This window comes from Pseudorca crassidens, chromosome 11 (assembly GCF_039906515.1).
Source record: "Pseudorca crassidens isolate mPseCra1 chromosome 11, mPseCra1.hap1, whole genome shotgun sequence".
Taxonomy (NCBI): Eukaryota; Metazoa; Chordata; class Mammalia; order Artiodactyla; family Delphinidae; genus Pseudorca; species Pseudorca crassidens.
This window is the reverse complement of record NC_090306.1, coordinates 79,347,360-79,371,725: the sequence shown is the minus strand read 5'-3', so window position 1 is coordinate 79,371,725 and position 24,366 is coordinate 79,347,360. Positions and strand designations below refer to the sequence as shown.

General features: G+C 41.7%; 1 protein-coding gene across 1 annotated transcript in view; it reads left to right on the top strand.

Moving 5' to 3' along the window:
- The first annotated feature begins 5,839 nt into the window (after nucleotides 1-5,839).
- Nucleotides 5,840-24,366, top strand: part of UBE2N (ubiquitin conjugating enzyme E2 N) — a 34,200-nt gene continuing 15,673 nt past the window's right edge. The window contains exon 1 of the mRNA XM_067697537.1: nucleotides 5,840-5,998. Coding sequence (XP_067553638.1) covers nucleotides 5,969-5,998 — 30 coding nt within the window. The 5' untranslated portion in view covers nucleotides 5,840-5,968. The remainder of the gene's footprint in view (nucleotides 5,999-24,366) is intronic.

Genomic DNA, 24,366 nt, shown 5'->3' with positions numbered 1-24,366 from the left:
TGTGGGTAGGGGGTGGGGAAGGAACAGGAGGCACTAAATATTATTCTGGGGAGTAAGATTTGCATAGATCAGGATTCCTCTAATTTCTTCAACACAGTGTTCTTGGGCCCTCTTTCTTATATTATAATGCAAAGGCACTGTTAGACCTGCGCGGTCTCCTAGGAGTTTCGACTCGCCCAGGAAACAACAAGAGTCGGAAGTCGATGCAAAACGCAAGAGGTTTATTGAAGGCCGGTGCACCGGGGTTCCTTGGTCCTCACGCAGGAGGTCGAAGAAGGAACCCTTTTGGGCGCGAATATGTCAGTTTTATAGGTTCCCACTTCCCCGTATGTAAATTATAGATTTGGTTGTGTTCTCCTGCTGATTGGTCCCGGCTTAGGCTCGGACCAGAGAGGGAACTTGTCCCCAGCTGCCTGATTGGTCTTTGACAGACACCTTTTTTACATTTTGTTATCTCCCTCCTTCTCCCCAGCTGCCTGATTGGTCTTTGACAGACACCTTTTTTACATTTTGTTATCTCCCTCCTTCTCGGAAGGGGGCCGGACATCCTGGAAATTCATCCATTGTCTAAGAAGCCCCTATTGTCTGGAGAGTTCTTAATCATTAGCTGGAACAATGTCCCTCGAGTCCCACAGCACTTGGAGTTTGAGTCCTGAAGGAAGCAGAGCCTGGGAAAAAAATCATGGCCAAGAATGAGGCCTGATGAAGAGCCAAAAAAAGATTAGCCAGGGGACTTCCCTGGTGGCGCAGTGGTTGAGAGTCTGCCTGCTGATGCAGGGGACACGGATTCGTGCCCCGGTCTGGGAAGATCCTACATGCCGCGAAGCGGCTGGGCCCGTGAGCCATGGCCACTGAGCCTGCGCGTCCAGAGCCTGTGCTCCGCAACGGGAGAGGCCACAACAGTGAGAGGCCCGCGTACCGCAAAAAAAAAAAAAAAAAAGATTAACTAGCTAAGAGTTCTGCCTAGCACTGTTCAGTTTAGTGAAGCTATTTGGTCACTCTTATTTATTCCATACCATGGACGAGAATCTTTTGAATTTTGAGTGTATGATATAATTCTTTTTCTTTTTTTAAATTATTTTTTCTTTTTTTCCCCTTTAGTTGTATGATATCATTCTTGATCAGCATGTAAAGAGCATTGAACACCTTTTAGATTAGACTGTTGAAATTAGTGAATTGGATTATTTTATGTTTTGAATAGGTAACACATTCATATAGCTCAACATCCAAAAGGTACAAGAGTATAAAGTAAAAAGTCTGTTTTACCTCTGTTCTTCAGCTGTCTAACATCTCTGCCTTGAAGGAATTAGTTTTGTGGATATCTTTATTTTAACCATATTTTATGGGTATAGTAAGTAGGATTCTTAACCAGCTTTCTAACCTGAGAATAAACCCTGCATCTCAGCCATGTGGCAACATGTCCTTCTAGAATATATCCTGTTCTACAGGACTTACATGAATCAGAATTTCGGATTTTATTTTCCAGATGCGTATAGTGTGAGTTGTTCTCAAGGGGGAAAAGAATGGGAAAGGACATGGGAAAACTGGACAGGTACATGTAAAAGTATGAGATTAGATCACTCCCTAGCACCATACACAAAAATAAGCTCAAAATGGATTAAAGACCTAAATGTAAGGCCAGAAACTATCAAACTCTTAAGAGGAAAACATAGGCAGAACACTCTATGACATAAATCACAGCAAGATCCTTTCTGACCCACCTCCTAGAGTAATGGAAATAAAAACAAAAATAAACAAATGGGACCTAATGAAACTTCAAAGCTTTTGCACAGCAAAGAAACCATAAACAAGACCAAAAGACAACCCTCAGAATGGGAGAAAATATTTGCAAATGAAGCAACCGACAAAGGATTAATCTCCAAAATTTACAAGCAGCTCATGCAGCTCAATAACAAAAAAACAAACAACCCAATCCAAAAATGGGCAGAAGACCTAAATAGACATTTCTCCAAAGAAGATATACAGACTGCCAACAAACACATGAAAGAATGCTCAACATCATTAATCATTAGAGAAATGCAAATCAAAACTACAATGAGATACCATCTCACACCAGTCAGAATGGCCGTCATCAAAAAATCTAGAAACAATAAATGCTGGAGAGGGTGTGGAGAAAAGGGAACACTCTTGCACTGCCGGTGGGAATGTGAATTGGTTCAGCCACTATGGAGAACAGTATGGAGGTTCCTTAAAAAACTACAAATAGAACTACCATATGACCCAGCAATCCCACTACTGGGCATATACCCTGAGAAAACCATAATTCAAAAAGAGTCATGTACCAAAATGTTCATTGCAGCTCTATTTACAATAGCCCGGAGATGGAAACAACCTAAGTGCCCATCATCGGATGAATGGATAAAGAAGATGTGGCACATATATACAATGGAATATTACTCAGCCATAAAAAGAAACGAAATTGAGCTATTTGTAATGAGGTGGATAGACCTAGAGTCTGTCATACAGAGTGAAGTAAGTCAGAAAGAAAAAGACAAATACCATATGCTAACACATATATATGGAATTTAAGAAAAAAAAATGTCATGAAGAACCTAGGGGTAAGGCAGGAATAAAGACGCAGACCTTCTAGAGAACGGACTTGAGGTTATGGGGAGGGGGAAGGGTGAGCTGTGACAGGGCGAGAGAGAGTCATGGACATATACACACTAACAAACGTAGTAAGGTAGATAGCTAGTGGGAAGCAGCCGCATGGCACAGGGATATTGGCTCGGTGCTTTGTGACAGCCTGGAGGGGTGGGATAGGGAGGGTGGGAGGGAGGGAGTCGCAAGAGGGAAGACATATGGGAACATATGTTTATGTATGACTGATTCACTTTGTTATAAAGCAGAAACTAACACACCATTGTAAAGCAATTATACCCCAATAAAGATGTTAAAAAAAAAAAAAGAATGGGAAAGGACATTAAAAATTATGTATTTATCTAAGAGAATTTCATGCCATCAAATGAATCTATGCCAAACAAGGCTATACTGTCAAATTTTAAAAATCTGGTTTCCTAAAGAAAACTATACCTGGTTCTTATCAAGATTACAAAAATAATACCCCCTCTAAGTACTTAATATATATTGAAACTTCACAACAAGAACATGAAGTACATTTTATAGGTGAAAAAAACGAAGGTCAGACAAGTTAAGCAAATTCTAAGTTTTCAAATCCAGGCAGGGCTTCGGGGCCCTCACTCTTAATCTGCAGGATACTCACTATCTATTCCAATAGAGAATAGCCAAAAGAAGGCACATGGCAACAATTTTTGTTGTTTATTCAAAATCTTTTATTCTCAAATTTTAGGATCTATCAAAATTACCCGTGATGTTTACATGCAGAGTCCCAGGCCTCAGCAATAAACTAGAATATTAGAATCTCTGGGAAGGGCTCCAGGAATGCTTATTTTAACCAGCATTGCAGATGACTGTAAGCATGGTGGCTTGTAAGCATACTGTGATAAATATACCTGTGGCAGTTGCTGTTTTTCGAAGTTGGTCACAACTGTATCTTGTATCACACATACCCAGCTAGTTTCCAGAATCTTGGACTCTTCTTTCAAGAGAGGGGGTCCATGTCTCCTACTTTTCAAACTGGGTGGGCTTTTGTGATGAGTCAACCAATAGATTATGGTGGGAGTGATGCTACGTGACTTCCAAGGTTGGGTCAAAAAAGGTGACAGCTTCCACTTTTGCCTGCTAGAACACTCGTTCTTGGAACCCAGCCACCATGCAGTGAGGAAGCCCAAGTAGCTCCAGGGAGAGGCCCACTCGGAGAGGAACTAACAGTCTGTACCAACTTGCCTGCTATGTGAGCCATCCTAGAAGTGGTTCTGGTCCCAGTCAAGCTGCCCAGGCTGACACAGCATGGAGCAGAGATGTGTCTTTCCTGCCAAGCCCTGCCTAAATTGCAGATTCAAGAGCTAAACAAATGATTATTGTTCTTTTAAGCACTAAATTTGAGCTGAATTGTTATGCAAGAGCTAACTGGACTAGTACCCTTCTAACCCCATATTCCCTCTGCCTTTCTTTCTATCAGGGCGGGTTCCAGACCGTCTCTAAAATATTCTGGAATTATCTTTCTCCAATGTCATTTACTTTCCCAAATTCTTCTAAATACAGAAGAACCACTCATTTCAGACTTCTGGTTATTTGAAGTTCTCATTATTGCCTCTGAGTCTTGGTTTCTCATCTAAAAAGCAACAGTAATAAGAAAGCCTACCTTATATACTTTATCATTAAATGAGATAATCCATGTAATTATTTAGCATCGTGCTAATGATAATGTTTTCTCTTATTACTCTTACTAGGTTTCTTGCATTCATATTCTCCATTTCTTTAATGCCCTTTTTTTTTTTTTTCTTATAGCTCAATGCCATTTCACAGTCTTTTTTCTAGGCCTGGCATGCTCCCCCAACCAGGTCAGTTAGATTCTTACTCATCCTTTAGGATGCCACTTCTCATTTGAGAAGCCTTCTCTGACTTCTCAAGCAATTAATGCCTCTCTTGTGCTCAAATAGCACCTTGGAGGAATCTATTATGGCCCTTAACACACTGGATTGTAATTATTGTTCACTAGTCTCTCTTCTCCGATGGACTCTAAGTTCCTGGAAGGCAGGGTCAGCCTCTTTTTTGTTTTGAGTTTTGGCCACCTGGCGCGGATTGCGGGATCTTAATACCCCGACCAGCGATTGGACCCGGCCGCAGCAATGAAAGCCCCGAGACCTAACCACTTGACCGCCAGGGAATTCCCTAGGGTCAGCCTCTTTGTATTCTCATCCACTAACATAGCATCTGGCACATCTTTATTCACCATCTACTGTCTGTGCTACTGTGCTAGGAAACACCGTGGCTAGGGAGTTAAGGGGTCCACGTTTTGGCAGACCTGCGTGGGAACAAAACAGCTCCATTTCCCTCATAACCTTGGAAAGAGTGAATGTCTCCGAGCCTCATTTGTAAAGTGGAGGAAGCACTTTAAGATTGCTATGACGATAAAGTAAAATAATTCTCGCAAAAAGCCCATTACAGAGCAAGCAATCAATCATCAGGATGTTAGGAAATGCCTTCCCCAACAATCCCATTTCCGGGCACCCTCACTCTAATCCTCCTTTAGGGCCCCGCACTCTAAAGGTAATCCCTCTTTTAGGGATTACGCTGGGATCTCTAATCCTCTCCTGGGTCATTCCTCCAGCTCTCCAATCCGCGAGTCAACCACTAGTGCCAGGCGTTCAGAGGCCATTCTTCTTCCTCGCCCCCCAACTCTCTCCAAACCCTTTTAGCTTTTCCTGGTCTAAGGGGTGTGTCAAAGACACCCGATTTATGCGAAATTTAAACATCAAAATTCTGGCTAGGCTTTTCCTGGATAACTTTCGAGACCCACAGTTGGGAGCTTTGCTACTGACTTTCGGTCTTCCCCTACTTGTGAGGAAGGAGCTCGCGGATCAACTTGACCTCAGTCGTTCGGCCAGCGCCAGCCCCGACCGCGCACCCTGCAGTAGCGTTGAATGAACGAACGAACGAATGGGCTACCTCTACGGCCAGGCCTCTGTTACGTCGCCCATTGGCGCGGGTGTGGCCGCGGATAAGAGGCCTGCTGGTCGCAGACCACTCAGTCCCACCAGCGCGCACCAGGACCGGCCACTAGCGACGGGGCTCTGTGGGGCTCCACGCCGCCCCGCACTACCTCTCCCAAATCCCTGCCCCGCCGCGGCGCGTCACTTCCGCCACCCCCAGGCCGCGGCTGGGGCGGGGAGCGCGGGGGAGGGGGCCAGGTCCGAGGGAAGTCCGCCCGCGCCCGAGCAGGGACTACATTTCCCGGGGGGCCTCGGCGCGGCAGCGGCGGGCGCGGCAACGTTCCCCGGAAGTGGAGCCCGGGACTTCCACTCGTGCGTGAGGCGAGCGGAGCCGGAGACGAGACCAGAGGCTGAACTCGGGATCTGACAAGATGGCCGGGCTGCCCCGCAGGATTATCAAGGTAACCGCCCGGGCCTGCTTCCGGCTACCCGCTCTGCTCTTGCCCTCTCGGCGGACCGGGCGGAGCGGTCCCTCGCTTCCTCCGGCCCGCGGCCCGCGCTGGGAGGCCCGAGGCAGCGCGGAGAGGGTCTGGCCGCGGCGGCGAGGGAAGTCGGGCGCTGGGGAGGGGGCGCCGGGGAGACTTCCGGCCGCAGTGGGGCAGCCCGGCAGCGGGGATCGGGGGCTCCCAGGCGGTCGGCCCGCGAGCGCGGAAGGCCTGGCCCGCGCCCTGGCAGAGGGTGGGGCCGCGGGCTTGCGGGGCTCTGGTCTTGGGAGCGGGCCTCCGCGGTCTCTAAGACCACCCCCGAGCGGAGGCCGCGGGCGCGCGGGAATCGCGGCGGGGCCCGGACTCCAGGCGGGGGTTGTGGCCCGACATGGTCCCTCGGCCTCGGATCCGTGTCTCGGCCCGGGCGGGAGCGCGGGGGTGCGGCAGCTGCAGGTTTAGAATGAATGAACCGGGAGGGTGAGGCCGGGCGGGGCCCTGTGCCACGGGAGGCGGCTCCGGGAGGGCCGCGCATCCTGCAGCCGCCGGCACATGCTCGCCCCTGGCTGCCGGGGTTCGGGGGACGTGGGGGCTCCGCGCCCCGCCACTCTCGCTTCCGTGATCTCCTCTTTAAATGCGTTTCCGCTCGTTATCTTCGCGAAGTGAGTTTACTCTAGTTGGCAAACTCTTTTAGGACTGTTTCTGTTTAGAGGAAATAGTTCTAACACGAGACCGAGCGGGGATTGGGGGAGGGGGTGCAGTACAGGTATGGGGGACTTTGTGAAACCTTTTGCCTCTCGATTTTGTGCGCTTTAAATTATCAATACCGTTTTTTAGCTCTTCATGAATATGTTCTTTGACAAGTATCAATGAAACCATGAAAAATTCATCTTGGTTTTGTAAACTCTTTACATAAATGTCAAGTCCTCAGACGTGAAATGTTTATTGCAGTCCACGAAGACAAAACCTTTAGGTTTTTTTGGTCAGTTTTAGTGAAGGAAATTAGTTGAACCTCTGTGTTGCTCAGTATGCGAGTTAAAGTGTCTAAATTGCAGCATCATTTTGTTTGCTGTAACTCTGAACGTGTATTTAATCTAGTTTGTCCTTTAAGTTTGGGGGGAGATGCATGCTAAGTGATTGAAGGATGGTGTATTGTGTAGTGCGATTGCAATGAAATATATCTGAGATGGGGGTGTCTCTGACCTAAAGGTGCTTAATTTAGAGAAATAAGACGTGTTTTGTAAAGTAGCAAGTTTTAGCAAGTGGAGAAGTAGAACAGATTGCCATTGTGCGCTGGAGTCTAATGATGTGAACCTTCATAGTGTTGTGTAAAACAAAATCTTCATTTGTTGTGTTAAAGATTTGTCTTCGACTCCGTCCAAGGCAGTTTAATGGCTGTGTGTTGGAGGGTACTTAACAATGTGGTTGTAATACAATCACATGGCCCCAGTGGTCATGTTTATTGAGGCCCCACTTGAAAATGAGGGGTGGAATATAGAGCTGTGTACATCAGATATCCTTGGATTTTTATTTACTGTTATTCAGGTTATCGACTAAGTACCTAGTACACATTGACATTCAAGATAATTCTCCAAAATACATAATGAATGAAAGACTTTACATATTTTTTTCATTTTTGCTTAATGCTGGAGATATTCTGCAATAATATGAAAGTCTTAGATGGAAAAATAAATTCTGTGGGACCTTGTGTATAAACTTATAGATATGACTTGAAGCAATAAGTTGAAGTCCTCATAATTCAGTTCATTTGGCATACAATAATTTAGTTTACACCAGGCTTTTGCATTTTGCTATTTAAAACAAGACAGTGATAAGTCATATATACTCTTAATTTAAAATCTTGTTGATAACATCTCTCTAATGAAAGGTCCCTTGGTTTGGGTATTATCTTGTAAGAGTTCGGTGGTTTTACTTTAATGCCATTTATAGCAAAAAGAACTGTTTTCTCCAATCCCTAGGAAGGATTAAAAGATTATACTATTTTCTTTCTAGTGCCCATGCTTATATTATGTAGGCTTTTTCATAATCTGTGAAAATGTTTATTTTTTATATCAGAATTTAAAAAAAGAAGCTTGTCTCTTCTGTGTCAACTACAATACAAGGTTCTGTGTGGAATATAATGGTGGCAGTGGAATATAATGGGGTAGCACTACTGTCCTGAATGATGGGAATGTACCATCTCTCATTGGACAGTGTGATGCTTTCTACCTCAAAATGGGCATTATTTACATTTGCAAAATTCTTCAACCACTTGGTACTTGCAGAAGTCTTGTGAAGTAGACAATACATTATATAGGCTAGAAACCCATTCAAAGGACTTTCCTAGGGTCTTAAAACTGGCAGGAGGCAGAACTTGGATCTTGACCCAGTGTGACCTTCCCCTGCCCCTTGTTATTATGAAATGACGTAATATATGTCAAAGTACCTTAACAACTGTAACCATACACATAAAGATGATTTTTTGAATTACTATTCACCCAGTTGCTGTCCCACTCAGATTCCCATTTCTAATCCAGTAGCAAATTCTGTGGGCTCTATTTTTCAAATTATATCCTGAATCAGACACATTTCCCTATCTCTCTGAAACCACTGTTCAGTTCCATCATTTGTTACCTGGCCTACTGTATTGATCTCCTTTTAAACAGCAGCTAGTGTTACTTTTAAAAACATAGATCTTGTTACTTCCCTGCTCAGAACTCCACAGAGGTTCTGCAGCACACTTAAAATCTTGACTTTTTTTCCCTCCTAGCTACAAGGCCCTCCATCCATCTGGGATCTGCCTACCTCTGAGATCATCTCCCACACTTCTCCCCTTGGGTCACTCCATTGCAGCCACACTGTTGCTCTGCTGTACCCTGAACAATAAGAGGCTACGCGTGTTCCTTCACAGGGCTTTCCTCCTGTTTATTGCGTTGCTTGCTTTGTCATAATGTTCAGTTCTTGGCTCACATGTCATATTCTCAGAGAGGATTACCTTAACTGTCCTAAAACACAGTCCTCCCTCCTCCCCCATGGTTGCTCTTTAGCCCCTATTTCGTCTCTTCTGTATAGCACATATCATTACTCAAAGTTATATTATTTACTGTTTATCTCTACTCCCACTAAAGCTCCATGAAAGCAGGAATTCTTGGATGACTTGGGCATTGTTGAAATGCCTAGAACACATAACCTGCAAATCTAATGTCTCGGCTCTGAAATACTGATTGAATGAATGAATGAGCTTCAGTCTCTTTGAAAGAAAGTTTCAGGAGAGTTATTCTATATAATTTGACATTGTTACTGCTCAGTAGATTCTATCTGAATCTGTGCCTGAGCTAAAAGTTTCTAATTCTACCCATAAATTCATTAAAAACAAAACAAATCAATCTTTTATTTTGTTGACTGGGAAATACATAGAGCACCTTTGAAAGGTTCTAAAGGGTACATAGAGGAAAATTAAGACTCATCTGTCCTTCAGCATTCCAGTTTCCCTCCCCAGACAGCCACAACTTTTATTGTATATTCTTCCCAAAAGACCAGAGAGACTTAGTGCATATATGTTAGGCCTATTCCCCTCCTCCCCAAGTAAATGCTGTACCTGATTCCTCCCCTTGCCCCCACCTATGTCTTCGAGGTGACTAGTTTTCTAAAGAGCTGTTTTGTGGAACCTTGTGGTTAGGCCTTAATTTAACTAATTGCATATTGATAACTATTAGATTGTTCCCCATATTTTGCTATACAAACAGTGCTGTAATGAATGGTCTTATATATAGTGATATTTTGCACATGTATGAGTTACACTGAATCTTGGCAGTTACGTGTTTAGCTACAATTATAGGATTTTTTTCTCTCTCTCTTTTCCTGGGCAAAACCTCTTTTAGTCTCTAAAAGTGACAGAGCAATTAAAGCTTAAAGTCACATAAGTTGAAAGCCACCTAAAATAAGAGATCCTCCTTAATCTGTCATAAAGAACCGGAGTATTTTGCGAACAAATAAATGAAATCTGTAGTTGTGGCTTGGTCAAAAACAAATTTATTTCAGCTTTACGTGCTACACTGACAGAATGACATTCCTTTAATTTTCTTCTCAAAATTAATCATGAAGTCAATAAAATATAGGCTTAGGAAACAGTTAACTTACTCAAGCAGTTGACTTATTTGATTAAAACCTAGCAAACCAACCTTCTGAAATTAGAATTTCACCAGTCTTCCCTACAATTTATTTTCTCTTTGGTGAGGTTTAGTTTCAAACTCTTAAAAACCTGTTATGAGCTGACTGAGTCTTGAGTTCTGTTTTTTACTTTAATAATTTTTATTTTAAAAAATACAGATTTTTAAAATTATAGTTTATAATAAATTTATTTTATTTATTTATCTTTGGCTGCGTTGGGTCTTTGTTGCTGCACGCAGGCTCTCTCTAGTTGTGGTGAGCGGGGGCTACTCTGTTGCGGTGCGCAGGCTTCTCATTGTGGTGGCTTCTCTTGTTGCAGAGCACGGGCTATAGGTGTGCGGGCTTCAGTAGTTGTGGTGCATGGGCTTAATTGCTCCGCGGCGTGTGGGATCTTCCTGGACCAGGGCTCGAGCCCGTGTTCCCTGCGTTGGCAGGAGGATTCCTAACCACTGCGCCACCAGGGAAGTCCCTGTTATCACCATTTAAAAGCCACTCATTTGATATGTATTTTAGTATATAAGGTAGTTTTTAGTAAGAAAAACGATTCAGAAAACTGAGCCTTTTTTTAAGCCCTGAGAATCTTTGGCTCATAATGTTTTTTCCCATTTAAAAAAAAAAAAGGCATGAAAACTTACCATGATGAAGATGGACTTGTTATAAATCGTAATTAAAACATTCTTAGGAAGCAGATAAACTCATATAGTAAAAACTTGAGTAGAGGACTTCCCTGGTGGCGCAGTGGTTGAGATTCTGCCTGCCGATGCAGGGGACGTGGGTTCGTGCCCCGGTCCAGGAAGATCCCACATGCAACGGAGTGGCTGGGCCCGTGAGCCATGGCCGCTGAGCCTGTGCGTCCGGAGACTGTGCTCCGCAACGGGAGAGGCCACAACAGTGAGAGGCCCGCGTACCGCAAAAAAAAAAAAAAAAAACTTGAGTAGAAACAGTGTAGTTTTTGGCTCTTTTGGTTGTTGTCCCAATTTAAGAGTTTTCTGACCTTCTTCCTAGTACAATAAACCATACTTTTTGCATATGACTTCTGGGGATTCAGATTCTTGACAAGCTTATTCGTGAATCCCCTCGATCTCCACGGATTCCAGGTTAAGAATCCCTGAACTACTTTTGGTAGTGATTAAACTTTCAGGCTATATGGATATTATTTAATATACTACCTAATGTTTTGATTATGGAATGTAGGCATAACTGAAAGTAGGTTAAAAATCAAGTGTTGTTTTTTAAGCTTTTCTTTGTCAGGCACTTTCTTCAGTCCAGATTGATCAGCTCTCACACAATAGAAATTGAGAGTTGTCAAATTATTAAGTACTTCCTGAGTATCCAGCATGCTAAATAATGATATCAGAAATATTATGCATTTGCTTTGTAGTAATTGAGTTTTTTCCCACACTTGTGATGACTTACAGCCATATACAGTAGAGAACACTATCCTTTTCCTTCTCTGATGAGGAGACTGTAGGCCAAAGAAATTGGATGACTGAGATTCCTGGCCTGCAAGTCAGTATCTTTGCTTTTTTCCCTATGCTGTATCTAGTGTTTTGGTTTACCTATGTGTAAATGGATTTAAGAAGAAAATAACTTACGCACCTCAGATTCAAGTAGTATGGATTCTGAACATACATTTGAATGTGCTATCATGAACATTGATGCATAAGCACTGTAGAAATAAATAGCAGAACCAAGGAAATGAGGATGGCATGCAGCAGGAGCTTTGGACATTATGGTTGTAGTCATCACAGTTCTAATGTGGGTGCCTAATTACTATATTATATAATTTTACTTTCTAAAAATGAAATAGATCTGAAAGGCATAATATATGTAGCAATGTTACATCAAGAAATAAGAATTCTTTTTTTCCTATATGAAAGAAATGTAATGTATGAAGGACATCAGCATGGATATACAAATTAGGAGATGAATAATAGGGAATCAGTTAACTTCAGCTAAAATCTTAGCAACTTTTAAAAATACTTCCCAAGTTTTTTATTTTGAATACTAAGTAGTCATCTTCAATTTGTAGATTAAATAGGATGTGGGATCACCATAGTCTGAGAGTGAGATCTGTGGCCCTGGCATCTCTGGTGACAGAAACCATGTGTGATCGGAAGAAATGGGTAGGTAACTGGTTAAGAGCCCTCAGAGAATCAACAGAAAGCATTCTTTATTATCCATTTTTCCAAGAGCTACACCACACCATTCAGGGCATTGTATGTTTGTTAAAATCCTGGATGTAGCTATTCTAAAATCCCCTAGGGATACTTAGGCATAGAAATTTTTATAGTTCTGAGTTGACCTGTAACTCAGATGTTTCTGAATAATTAGGATTAGGCTATAATTTGAAGTACTTCTAGGCATTGGTTTCAGAATCTAATGTTGACGTATTTTTCTTTTTCTTTTTCTTTTTTTTTTTTTTTTGCGGTACACAGGCCTCTCACTGTTGTGGCCTCTCCCGTTGCGGAGCACAGGCTCCGGACGCGCAGGCTCAGCGGCCATGGCTCATGGGCCCAGCCGCTCCGTGGCATGTGGGATCTTCCCGGACCGGGGCACGAACCCGTGTCCCCTGCATCGGCAGGTGGACTCTCAACCACTGCGCCACCAGGGAAACCCTGCTTTTTTTTTTTTTTAATTGTCTATTTCCTCTTCATATTTTCAAACTCCTTTAGTTTTCAGTACCATCACAATATGTCACTGTCAGAGGTTTGGTCTGTTTTGGGCAAATCAGTTTTTATTTTTAAAGTCTACAATCCAGTGACTGAAGGCACTGTAGTGGAGAAAATACTAGAAAGAAATCTAACAAATGTTATCTTTGTGTCTTGAGACTATGGGTGCTTTTTATTTCTTTAGAGCTTTCTAAGATTTCTTTATAGTTTATACTAAGGAAAATGTTATTGCTGTAAAGTCACTGTGTTTTTAGTGACCTTTAAGGACCATTGGGATTACCATCCCCTTTACCCCCTTACTATGGAGCAGGGGCAAAAGTGGCTTTAGTAAGCTAGTAAGAGCCCAAGGCCAAATTTCAATCTTCCATAACATTGCGATTTGTCTGCCTTTTTATTATCCATTCATAAAACATGTTTCAGTTCAATTAAATGGACATTTATTGAATGCACAGTATGTATTCACTAAGCCAGTAAAAAAAGATAGGCATCGCTGTCTGGTGAAAAATAGAGCTGTGAAACAAGAAATTACAGTGAGGTGTGTTATAAAAGAAGGAATATCTGGGATTTACCGTAGTCTGAGAAAAGGTGTCAATATCTGTTGAGGAGTGTTTTTAAACTTGAAGAGCAGTGGGGAGAGTGGACACAGGGAATAGTAGATATGAAAGCTGGAAGGAGAGGGAGAGGGAGAGAGAAAGAGGGAGAGAGGGAGAGAGGGAGAGAAAGAAAGCATGAATGCATTATATATACCAGAGATCCATTATGTGTGGTGGATAGTGTCTTATTGTAGTTTAATTACAGGCTTTTGCGTGAGTGCTGTTTAGTAATATAGTTTACCTTAAGATGGACTGCCTCTCTGGGGTGGCATATTCCTCTCCTGCTCTCCTGGGTCCCTGGATTTGGGGAAGTTCGGGGTTCCAGTGAGAAGGAACTAAAGAGCAGGTGGCAAATACATTTGAGGTATCACTGCATCAGACCATAACCACTCTACTGTGAGTTTTAAACAAGACGTTTTTCATTCAGTAAGCCTAAAGATAGAATTATCTTACACTTGTTTATATATTAATTTGAATTTTGTGTTTTCCACTAAGTGGAGGGTATTTGTACCTACTTAATTTCCTCACTTGTATTTAGAGAGAATAAGGAAAAGTGCTTTCCAGTAAAATTCCCCCTACGTTTGCACTGCAGTTCTTGCTTTGGCTTTTTTAAAAAAGTCATTTCTTTTCACAGTTGGAGGCACAGTGATTTACAGCTATAAAGCTTGAAGTTTCTTACCTTTAGCTGTAAAAGAGCTATTCCCATTAAGTAAATTTTTTTTTTCCCCCTGAATGAAGTACTCTGTCTACCCTGTCTTTATTGTTGTGGTTCAGATAAGGGTTAAACTAAAAGTGCTGCAATCTCCGTTCAGGTTCCTGCCACTGACTGTGATTAGAGGTCAGTAAACACTTGGCCAAACCTTGCCTATTTCTTATCAGAATCTTCCCTTAGTTTAATTGGGTGGGCTGCTGATGTCTTGAGTGGTAGGAAGTAGAAGATATTTTCTGTGAATATTGGTCTGTAATCTGAGCAGTTTATGGTAGTGCATCAGAATTACCTGGGTGTTTATAAATTTAACAGTTGCCAGCCCCAGAATTTTTTTTGTTATGTTTTGTCTTAAGGTCTCCAGATGATTTTAGTGTGCACCTTGCAGAAACAATGGCCTAGTATATGCTTGGCTTCAATGCGAAGTTGGGTAGAATGTGGTAGAACTAAAACCATACATAAAGCCAGTAGTTTCTCATATAGAAAACAAAAGCATCAGTGGGAACACCGAAGATGTGACATTCTGGATGGGGAAACCCTCCAAGTTTGGTTTAGGGAAAGAAGTTTTTAGGGGGGTGACATTTGAGCTGAATATTGAAAGATAAGTAGAAAAACGGGGTCGGGGGAGAAGAATGTCATTTCAGGTTAGACATATCAAACTCTAGGAAGATATTTGAGCAGTGCTAAAACTGTAACATGAGTCAGCACTTCTTCGCTTGGACCACAGACATTTCAAATGCAGTCTTTAATTTGAAAGAGTTTTTTTTCCTTTAGAAGTGTAATTCATGGATATATAGTCATTACTAAAAAGTCAGTATACAAACTGTTACAAACTAAAAATAATCCAGTAATACAGATGATTTCCCCTTCACTTTCTTTTGCTATTCCAGTCTCCACTTCATAGAAAAAATGCTAAAATCTTACTGAATATGAAAGGAAAACCAAAATGCTTCATATTTTTGAGATACAAATCACATATAAAATTCACCTTTTCAAATGTACAAATCAGTGGTTTTAACATTCACAAAGTTGTGCAACTATCACCGCTTTCTAATTCCAGAACTTTTTCATCATCCGAAGAAGAAACCCTCTACCCTTTAGCAGTCCCTCTCTGTCCCTACTCCCTCAACCCCTGGCACCCGTGCAGCTACTTTCTCTATGGATTCACCTATTCTGGACATTTCATATAAATGGAATCATACAATACAGCTTTTGGTGTCAGACTTCTTTCACTTAGCATGTTTTCAAAGTTCACCCGTATTGTAGTATATATCAGTACTTCATTCCTTTTTAAATTTTTTTAGTTGAAATTTTTCTAAGTAAATACTTTTAAGAAATTACAATGCTGAATGAAGCAAAGCAGAAGTTTTAGCAGGTAAAAATCTGTATTGGTTCCCATAAAACTAATCACATTTGCAACCTGCATTTCTTTCTAACGTTTAAGAAGTATCCTTTAGCCTTGTGAGCCGTTGTTATTATTTTTTAAATTGTCAGCAGCCAGTAAATTTTTATCGTTAAAGATTGGATTTGGGGAATTCTTTGGCAGTCCAGCGGGCACTTTCACCACCGGGCCTGGGTTCAATCATTGGTCAGGGAATTAAGATCTTGCAAGCTGCACAGCACGGCCAAAAAAAAAAAAAAAAAGATTGGTTTTGATTGCTGGAGAATGAAAAACTTGAGCCAATTCTGGTGAATAATGGGTAGGAACAGCACTGACTTTTATTTTTGTCTTAAGTATTAAGAAACTTTGTGACCTTGGCCAACTCACTTTTCCTGGGCCTCCATTATTTCTAGTTCCTTTTTAAAAAGTTCTCGTTGAGACAAAGCCATGATCATTTAATCCTGGAACTGACTTTCCTTTTTGGCTTTTAAATTGGACTTTAAGCAATTCTCAAAAAAAAAAAACAAAAAAACAACCCAGGACAAATGCTGAGTAGTAGCAATATTCTGAAATTTTGAATAGCTTTCCAGTATAGCTAATATGAAGGCCTGTATCCTATCTGCTATGATAGTTTTAAAGCCTTTAAATGTTCATGTTCTCTTGGGGTTCAGACCTTGGACCTTTTCTCATTATATATTCTCCTGAACACATTTATTCATTTTCTTGGCTGCAGTCAGCATTGATCAGTGATTCCAAAATCTAATGGTGAGTCTCAGGTCTCTCCAAGTGCCTACTTTTTATCTCCACTTAGATGTCTTGCACACATTTTAAAATCAACTTTATTTTACAGTGGAATGTATTCATTTTGCTGTCTCCCCCTCCCTTGCATTAGTACCTTTGGTGTTTCTTTTCTTTATTAATTACATTAACATTACCCAGTTGCCTACAATTTACTTCTGTTTCCTCTTCTCTCCTCCCCGCTCTTCTCTCTTAGACATTCAGTCATAAGCCGACTGAACCTTAGAAATGCCTGTCCTTCTCCTAACCCATTCCTGTCTCCCATCCTCTCAGGCTCTTACCCTCTCCTGCATGTTTTTGCAGTAATCGGAGAACAAATCTTTCTGTCTTCACTCACTCACACTCACACACACACACACACACACACACACGTGCTGTTTCTCTCTCGCTCTTCATTTTCCACATTGCCACATTATTCTAAAAACACCCAATGTGATCATGTTACTCTCTACTGTGTTCAGGCTAGAGTTCAGATCCCTTAACTTGGCATGCAAGGCTTTTTCACAACCTGGTCTTTTCATCTTAATTCATTGCCATCTCCTTCCCTGTCTCCCCTCTCCTATACAACGTCTGATACTGATGGTGTTTACCAGTTAAAATGATGTATTTTCCAACTTTTGAATTATGCCATGTTGGCAAGGGAACATCCTTTGTATGAAATGTGACTGCCCAGCCCTCTGTGTTGGTTGGGATTGGGTTTTTTTTCTCCTTCTGAGACAATCTTGACTGTAGTCATCTTGCTTATATTCCTAGTATGAAGTATATTGTGGTACAGAAACTAGAAATACTATTTTCTGCGTGAAAAGAAAATCAGGGATAAAATTTAAGTCATTTGCTTTATTTTCTGAAATCCTGTAAAGGCACTCTAGGAAACAAATGTTGGACGTATTGTTAATTGAGTCATCATAGTGAAAAAAACTTTTTTTAATTTTTGACAAATAAAAATTGTGTGTATTTAAGGTGTACAAGGTGATGTTTTGATATATGTATACATTGTGAAATGATTACCACAAACTAACATTATCTGTCACTTTCCTTACTTACTTACCTTTGTTGTTTTTGTTCTGGTGGTCAGAGAGATCTCTTAGCAAATTTCAAGTATATAATACATTACTACTAACTATGGTCAGCATGCTATACATTAGGTCTTTCGTCTTCTAACTGAAAGTTTGTATCCTTTGATCAATATGTTCCCTTTCCCTCCACCTTCCAGACTCTGGTAACCACCTTTCTAATCTGTTATTTTGAGTTTGACTTTTTTTTTTAAGGTTCTGCACATAAGTGACATGCCTATTTGTCTTTGTGTCTGGCATATCTCACTTAGCATTATGTCTTTTGGGTTCATCCACATTGTCACAAATGGCAAGATTTCATTCTTTTTTAAAAACTGGTGAAAAGATATTTTAATTTGCTCTTTGTAGCCATCAGAAAAATAAAATATTTGACACTCCTTGGGTCAGGGTTTTGAGCGCCATGTATACTTTTTTAAAAAGCCTGTATACCCTTGCCCTCATGGTTCTCATACATACACACTAGCCTTTTGTTTTCTACTGCTTAATTGATAATAGTGGGTTAGTTGTAACAGGGCCATAAACATAGGAGTTGGAGAAGACCAATGTCATCTCCATTTGTTGTAGGGATTGCACTAGCAGATTTTACTGTATTACTATGCAATGGGACTCTGATAGCCAAGAACCCAGTCCTACTCAGCAGGCTTTCACTCCCTAAGCCCCTCAGGTGTGGATGTAAAAATGCAGATATTTAGGTCCACTATAATGAAAAAAGAAAGTAGGTCTTGCATATGTTCCCTCTTATGAGTAATCAAGTTATAGCAATTTTAATATTTTAAGAGTGCACAAGTTACAGCAATTTTAATATTTTAAGAGTGCACACATACACTTCTTTACTGCAAAGTGCTACTTTATTTTTTCTTTTTTTATAAATTAATTTAATTTATTTATTTTGGCTGCGTTGGGTCTTCGTTGCTGCGCGTAGGCTTTCTCTAGTTGCGGCGAGCGGGGGCTACTCTTCGTTGCAGTGCGCGGGCTTCTCATTGCAGTGGCTTCTCTTGTTGCGGAGCACGGGCTCTAGGTGCGTGGGCTTCAGTGGTTGTGGCACATGGGCTCAGTAGTTGTGGCTCGAGGGCTCTAGAGCGCAGCCTCAGTAGTTGTGGCGCACGGGCTTAGTTGCTCCACGGCATGTGGGATCTTCCTGGACCAGGGCTCGAACCCGTATCCCCTGCATTGGCAGGCGGATTCTTGACCACTGCGCCACCAGGGAAGTCCTGCTACTTTATTTCTTTGGTTGAATCATTAAGCCAATTGGGGTTATGTATTTATGTAAATAAATTATGACCAATGTATGTTAATTTTTAAATTTATTTTTATTTATTTTTATTTTTTTGCGGTACGCAGGCCTCTCACTGTTGTGGCCTCTCCCGTTGTGGAGCACAGGCTCCGACGCGCAGGCTCAACAGCCGTGGCTCATGGGCCTAGCCGCTCCGCCGTATGTGGGATCTTCCTGGACCGGGGCACGAACCCGTGTCCCCTGCATTGGCAGGCGGACTCTCAACCACTGCGCCACCAGGGAAGCCCTGTATGTTAACATTTTAAACATTACGAGTATTAGTGAGTACACTGAATATCTACTGTGTTCCTTGTACTGATTGTTGACAGGTCCCTCTATTGTTTATGGCAGACTAAAACAAATACTCAGGATAATTTTTTTGCTTGGTACATATCAGCTACTTCATTTTGCCATTACCTGGCATGTGTAGTAGAATGATTGAATTCAAATATTTGACTTTAGTAAAATGAAAGCCAGTGTATGGCTGGAGCAGGAGGAGAGGGGTAGTATAGAAACACACTAACATTCATTAAAAAAAAAAAAAGAAGATTGTATTTTTTAAAGCCCCAAATGTTGCAGTCCAAGTCCAAAGATTCACCTTATAATTATAAAATTGTAGGTGTTTACATTATCATACTAGTTAGTCTCTCTTATTTATATCACAGAGTTAGTCATATAACTTCTGTTGGAAAACAGAAAAATGTGATTGCGAACTACAGAAATATTGCCCATTTTGCTCAGTATCAAGAGTCTTATTGTTCTTACATCTACTGAAAAGCTTTATAATGGAAGTGAGAAAGACTGAGAAAGGTTATTTATATCCTCTGGCAGGAAGATCACTTTCCTTAATCTTGATTTGTGCAGCTTACCTTTTTCTTTAGATTCATTTGATGCCCAAATATGTGAAATTGTTGCCTCAAAGTATTACCAAGCTGTGTGCAGAATTGCTGGACTTTAAATATTTATTTTTAAATAAATTTATTTATTTATTTTTGGCTGTGTTGGGTCTTCGTTTCTGTGCGAGGGCTTTCTCTAGTTGCAGTGAGCTGGGGCCACTCTTCATCGTGGTGCACGGCCCTCTCTTGTTGCAGAGCACAGGCTCCAGACGCGCAGGCTCAGCAGTTGTGGCTCACGGGCCCAGTTGCTCCGCGGCATGTGGGATCTTCCCAGACCAGGGCTCGAACCGGTGTCCCCTGCACTGGCAGGCAGATTCTCAACCACTGCATCACCAGGGAAGCCCGGGACTTTAAATCTTTTATCAGGGTACTGGAGAAGTATGGTTGGGGAGAAGTTGGTTGGATAGTGGTTGGGAGTCTCAGAATTCTCCCACGTTTGTGAAATTCTGTTTGGGTCATTCACACTTGGGTGAGGCTTACTTAGAGCACATTATCAGATTGTTCTCTAAAGAGCATCTAGCTGAGGTCCTCTGCTTTGAAAGGCGAGGAAAGGTGGCTTTTAGTTAGTATAGGGTTGGTCCTGACTTCTGTGAAACTCACTTTGATACCAATAAATCACCTTTGAATCCCGAATTTGATTATTTTCTAGTTGTTGGATATGGGCACTGTGGCTTCTGCCTGTGTCAAGTGGAAAGGCTCCCAGACATCTGTGGGCCAAGGTGCTTGTGTGGGCTCCCTCTAGACTTGTCATTTCCTTAACTGGCACAGCTGCCCTCTTGCTTCCCAGCTGTCCTTTGTGTCTTTTGCTGAGAGGGCCAGAGGGGTGGGGTGGTACTAGGTGGAGTGCAGGCGGCTGGGCTGATCCTTACTCTGGCAGTCTGTGAACACCTGGGAGCTGTCACATATGTCAAGTTGTTACTTAGGTGACTGAAAGATGAAAAGAGAACTTTAAGGTATTGTGGAGCTAGCAGCTATAGGAAGCAGCTACATCTCCTAAGTCTGGGGGGAGAAATGAAGAGAAAAAGTTGAAGTTATTAAAATTTAGAAACTTGAGAGAAGGAGCCCTAGCTGGGATCCAGACCTCTGAAGAGAGTCTCGCCCTCTTGTGGGGGAGCCTGTGGGGCCGTGCAGGGAGAGGTGCTGTGACAAACTGGCTCTCTCAGTGTGGGATAAACTGCGAATTGGATGAATTGCTGCAGGGATGTTGGGTGATGCTCACAGGCACTTCAGGTGGACAAGAAGCCTGGAAGAGGCAAGTCCCCTCTAGCAGCTTTAGCACTGCCCACCTCATCTGCTGAGTTTAACAGGGAGCCCCTGGCAGAGCAGAAATGTGGTTTGCAGAGTCCCACCTCCAGAATCACAAAGTATAGAAGGATAAGTGAGAGATACTTACTTTACATCTGGCACAGATATAAATTTCCCAGTGTAGAGGGTTTTGGTTTCTTTTTTAATTTTTAAAAATTTATTTATTTATTTATTGGCTGTGTTGGGTCTTAGTTGCTCCGTGTGGACTTTCTCTAGTTGGGGCGAGCGGGGACTAATCTTCATTGAGGTGCGCGGGCTTCTCATTGCGGTGACTTCTCTTGTTGTGGAGCACAGGCTCTAGGTGCGCGGGCTTCAGTAGTTGCAGCACATAGGCTCAGTAGCTGTGGTGCACGGGCTTAGTTTCTCCGCGGCATGTGGAGTCTTCCCGGACCAGGGCTTGAACCCGTGTCCCCTGCATTGGCAGGCAGATTCCTAACCACTGCACCACCAGGGAAGTCCCCAGTATAGACGTTTTAAACATAGAAAGCTGCCTGACCTTCTGGTCCAGCCCATGACAGGGAAGGGCAAGAAGCTCTTGAGATATGGCAGTATTTGGCTTGACTTCAGTCCTACAGTATTAGGAATTTATAGTTTTTTAAAATGTGTGTATTTGTTTTGATTTTTTTTGTAAGTATTATATACTACAGAGAAATGCCTTTGTACCAAATCACTGGAATCCCCCACTTTATTTGGCCAGCCCTCAAATCTCAGGAAAGACAGAACTGCATACCTTCAAGTGGGGATTAAAGAGAGAAAATGCCAAGGGGGACAAGTTCCGCCTGCCTTTGACTCTGCATTAGCCCTAAGGACAGGGCTTCATATACTACCAGAGCAAGTTAAGAGACGTATTTTCTCTTTACACCTTTTAGTTATAATTTTCTCTTTACACCTTTTAGTTATAAACTCTTTGTCATTCACCTAACGTGAAGGCAGAGGTGTGAAGCACTGCTGGATGCTGAGGATTCCAGGCTCTAATTGTGATGTGTGAAAAGAGCCCTTGGCTCTAGAATGGACTTCTACTGGATAGGCTTCTGTGTGCATTTATGAGAATTAAATGAAACAATGTATGTGAACATCCAACTCAATTTTAGGGATTAATCCAGTTGTCAGTCCCTGCACATTGGAGTTTTAACTAAATTTATCTAGCTCTCCAGTTCTTTAAGCTCTGAAAGTCTAATGTCCTGCCCAAAGTTTGGCCATTTATTAGTAGTTTAAGGTCTTGAAGTTTCCTTTTTTTCTGTGTGGTTCTGGGATTGTACATGCTATTAACTGAGACAAGAATCCATTAGTTGCAAGCGTTTTGCAAGTTTAGTGATTTTTATTGAGTTAGGAGTTTAGCAGCAAATGGTGTAACTCACCTTGTTGGCTCTCGGTTTTCTCTTTTCTCATTTCTCTCCACTTGCATTGCTCCGCTGCTTAGATTCTCTAATGCCTGGTCAAACTGTGCAGCTCCTGCCCCCAAATCCTGGCAAGTACTCAGGTGAATAAAGAACCCTGTTTCCCTAAATTAGGACCCAGTTCCTTCCCTCAGTAAGCTTAAGGCACGGTACATACTGTACTTTTTTTTCTTTTAAATCAACTTTATTAATGTGCAATTTGCATACAGTTACACACACTCATTTTAAGTGTACAATTTGAGTTTTGACAAATGTATACAGCTGTGAAGCCCATCTCAGTTAAGATTTAGAACATTCCATCACCCCAGCACAGCACTTAAATTAAAAGATCATACTGTTTTGAAGTGTGTTTTCACTTTATATAGAAGGAATATTTTTCTACACTGTTACATTTACAGTATCTTTTTTCTTTGTTGTGATCGTTATTTCTGGAGGTGTACTTTTGAGCACATCCACAGTTTTTCTTTAGGATAGGTTCCAAGAGGTGGAATTCTTAGAGGTTGGCCAGCGTGTAGTCCCACCAGCCAAGTATATGAGATCCAGTTTTCTCCACAGCACTAAATAGCATTGTTTTTTTAAATCTTTGACTATTCTGAGTTTTAAGGATTGTCTTGATAATGAGACATTGTTACTTTCAAAATAGGGTTACTCAAAATGCACAATTTCTTTAGATGATTTTATTTTAAAACTTTTTTTTTTTTGGTCTTGCACATGTTACAGAATTCAACAATGGGGGGTACTCATTGAAAAGTGTCTCCACTTTCAGGTAATTCCTTTCCTCAAAGAAGCCATTGTTTACTTGGACAATTTAAATCAGTTATTTTATGGTTCTGTAGCCTGTTTTTTTTATTGTTGTTGTTCAGATGTATTTTTACATAATATATTAGCTCACATTGCCAGCAAGCCCTAAGTCTAGCATTCATATTCTTTAGATGTATGGTTGCATTGTTTCAGAGACTCAGGCTATCCACATGAAGTGGATGAATTTGACCAGTATTACTGTACACAGGTGCTGTATCATATAATACTTCTGCCTTAGTATGTAAATTTGTGCTTATTTCAGTTATATTAAAATCTGAGTTGTCGTGGTCATTTTCCCCTGTGGCTCAGTAGCACAAAACAAAATAATCACCTGAAATCACAGAAGAATAAAAAAAACTTATATGTACTAAGTTATACTCCAGCTGGATCTCTTAAGATTACTTAACTTTCAACCAAATTGATAATCTTTAAAATATTAAAATCCTTAACCTCATGTTAATTTGGCTTCTTGAGAAATTTCATTCCAAATTCTTCTAAAAACCTTGAGGTAGAGGACTGAATCTTTAATATGTCAACCAGTTAGTACTGAGCAAATGATCATTATTAAAGTTGAGGAAGATGACTATTGGATTTTCAAAGTTGCTAAAGGGGCAAGAGAACTTAAGCCTGCTATCTCTGCTGCTTAGTATTTGGTCCTTTAAGTGCACAACCTGTAGGGAAGGTACCAAGGCCAAAGCTTTTGAGCAAAAAGTTTGAAATAGTTTGTGAAGATTGGATTTGGAATTTTTAAAAAAGTCCTTTTTTTTTTTTTTTTTTTTGCATGCTCCAGCCATATACAGCCACCATATGGCTCCTTAAAGCCTTGGGCCTACCATTTTTGGAAGTTCCTGGATCCTCCTTTACCCAGTCAGTAGTAGTTAGATCTGTTCATTCAGCTGGTACAGAATGTGAGACAGTGTGGTGCTCAGCATTGGGACTGCAAACATTAGACCTGGGCCTTGACCTATAGGAGTAGGTGTAGTTGGGAGACCAACAGTAGGGTGGCGAAGTGTGTAAGGGATGGCCTTCTACAGAAGGTACACCCCTGCTTCCCAACAATTTTCAGTAGCATTTGAGCTTCCCTGGTGGCGCAGTGGTTGAGAGTCCGCCTGCCGATGCAGGGGACATGGATTCGTGCCCCGGTCCGGGAAGATCCCACATGCCGCGGAGCGGCTGGGCCCGTGAGCCATGGCCGCTGAGCCTGCACGTCCGGAACCTGTGCTCCGCAATGGGAGAGGCCACAGTAGCATTTAGTCAGTTGCTTACCTCTTAACTGTCAGTT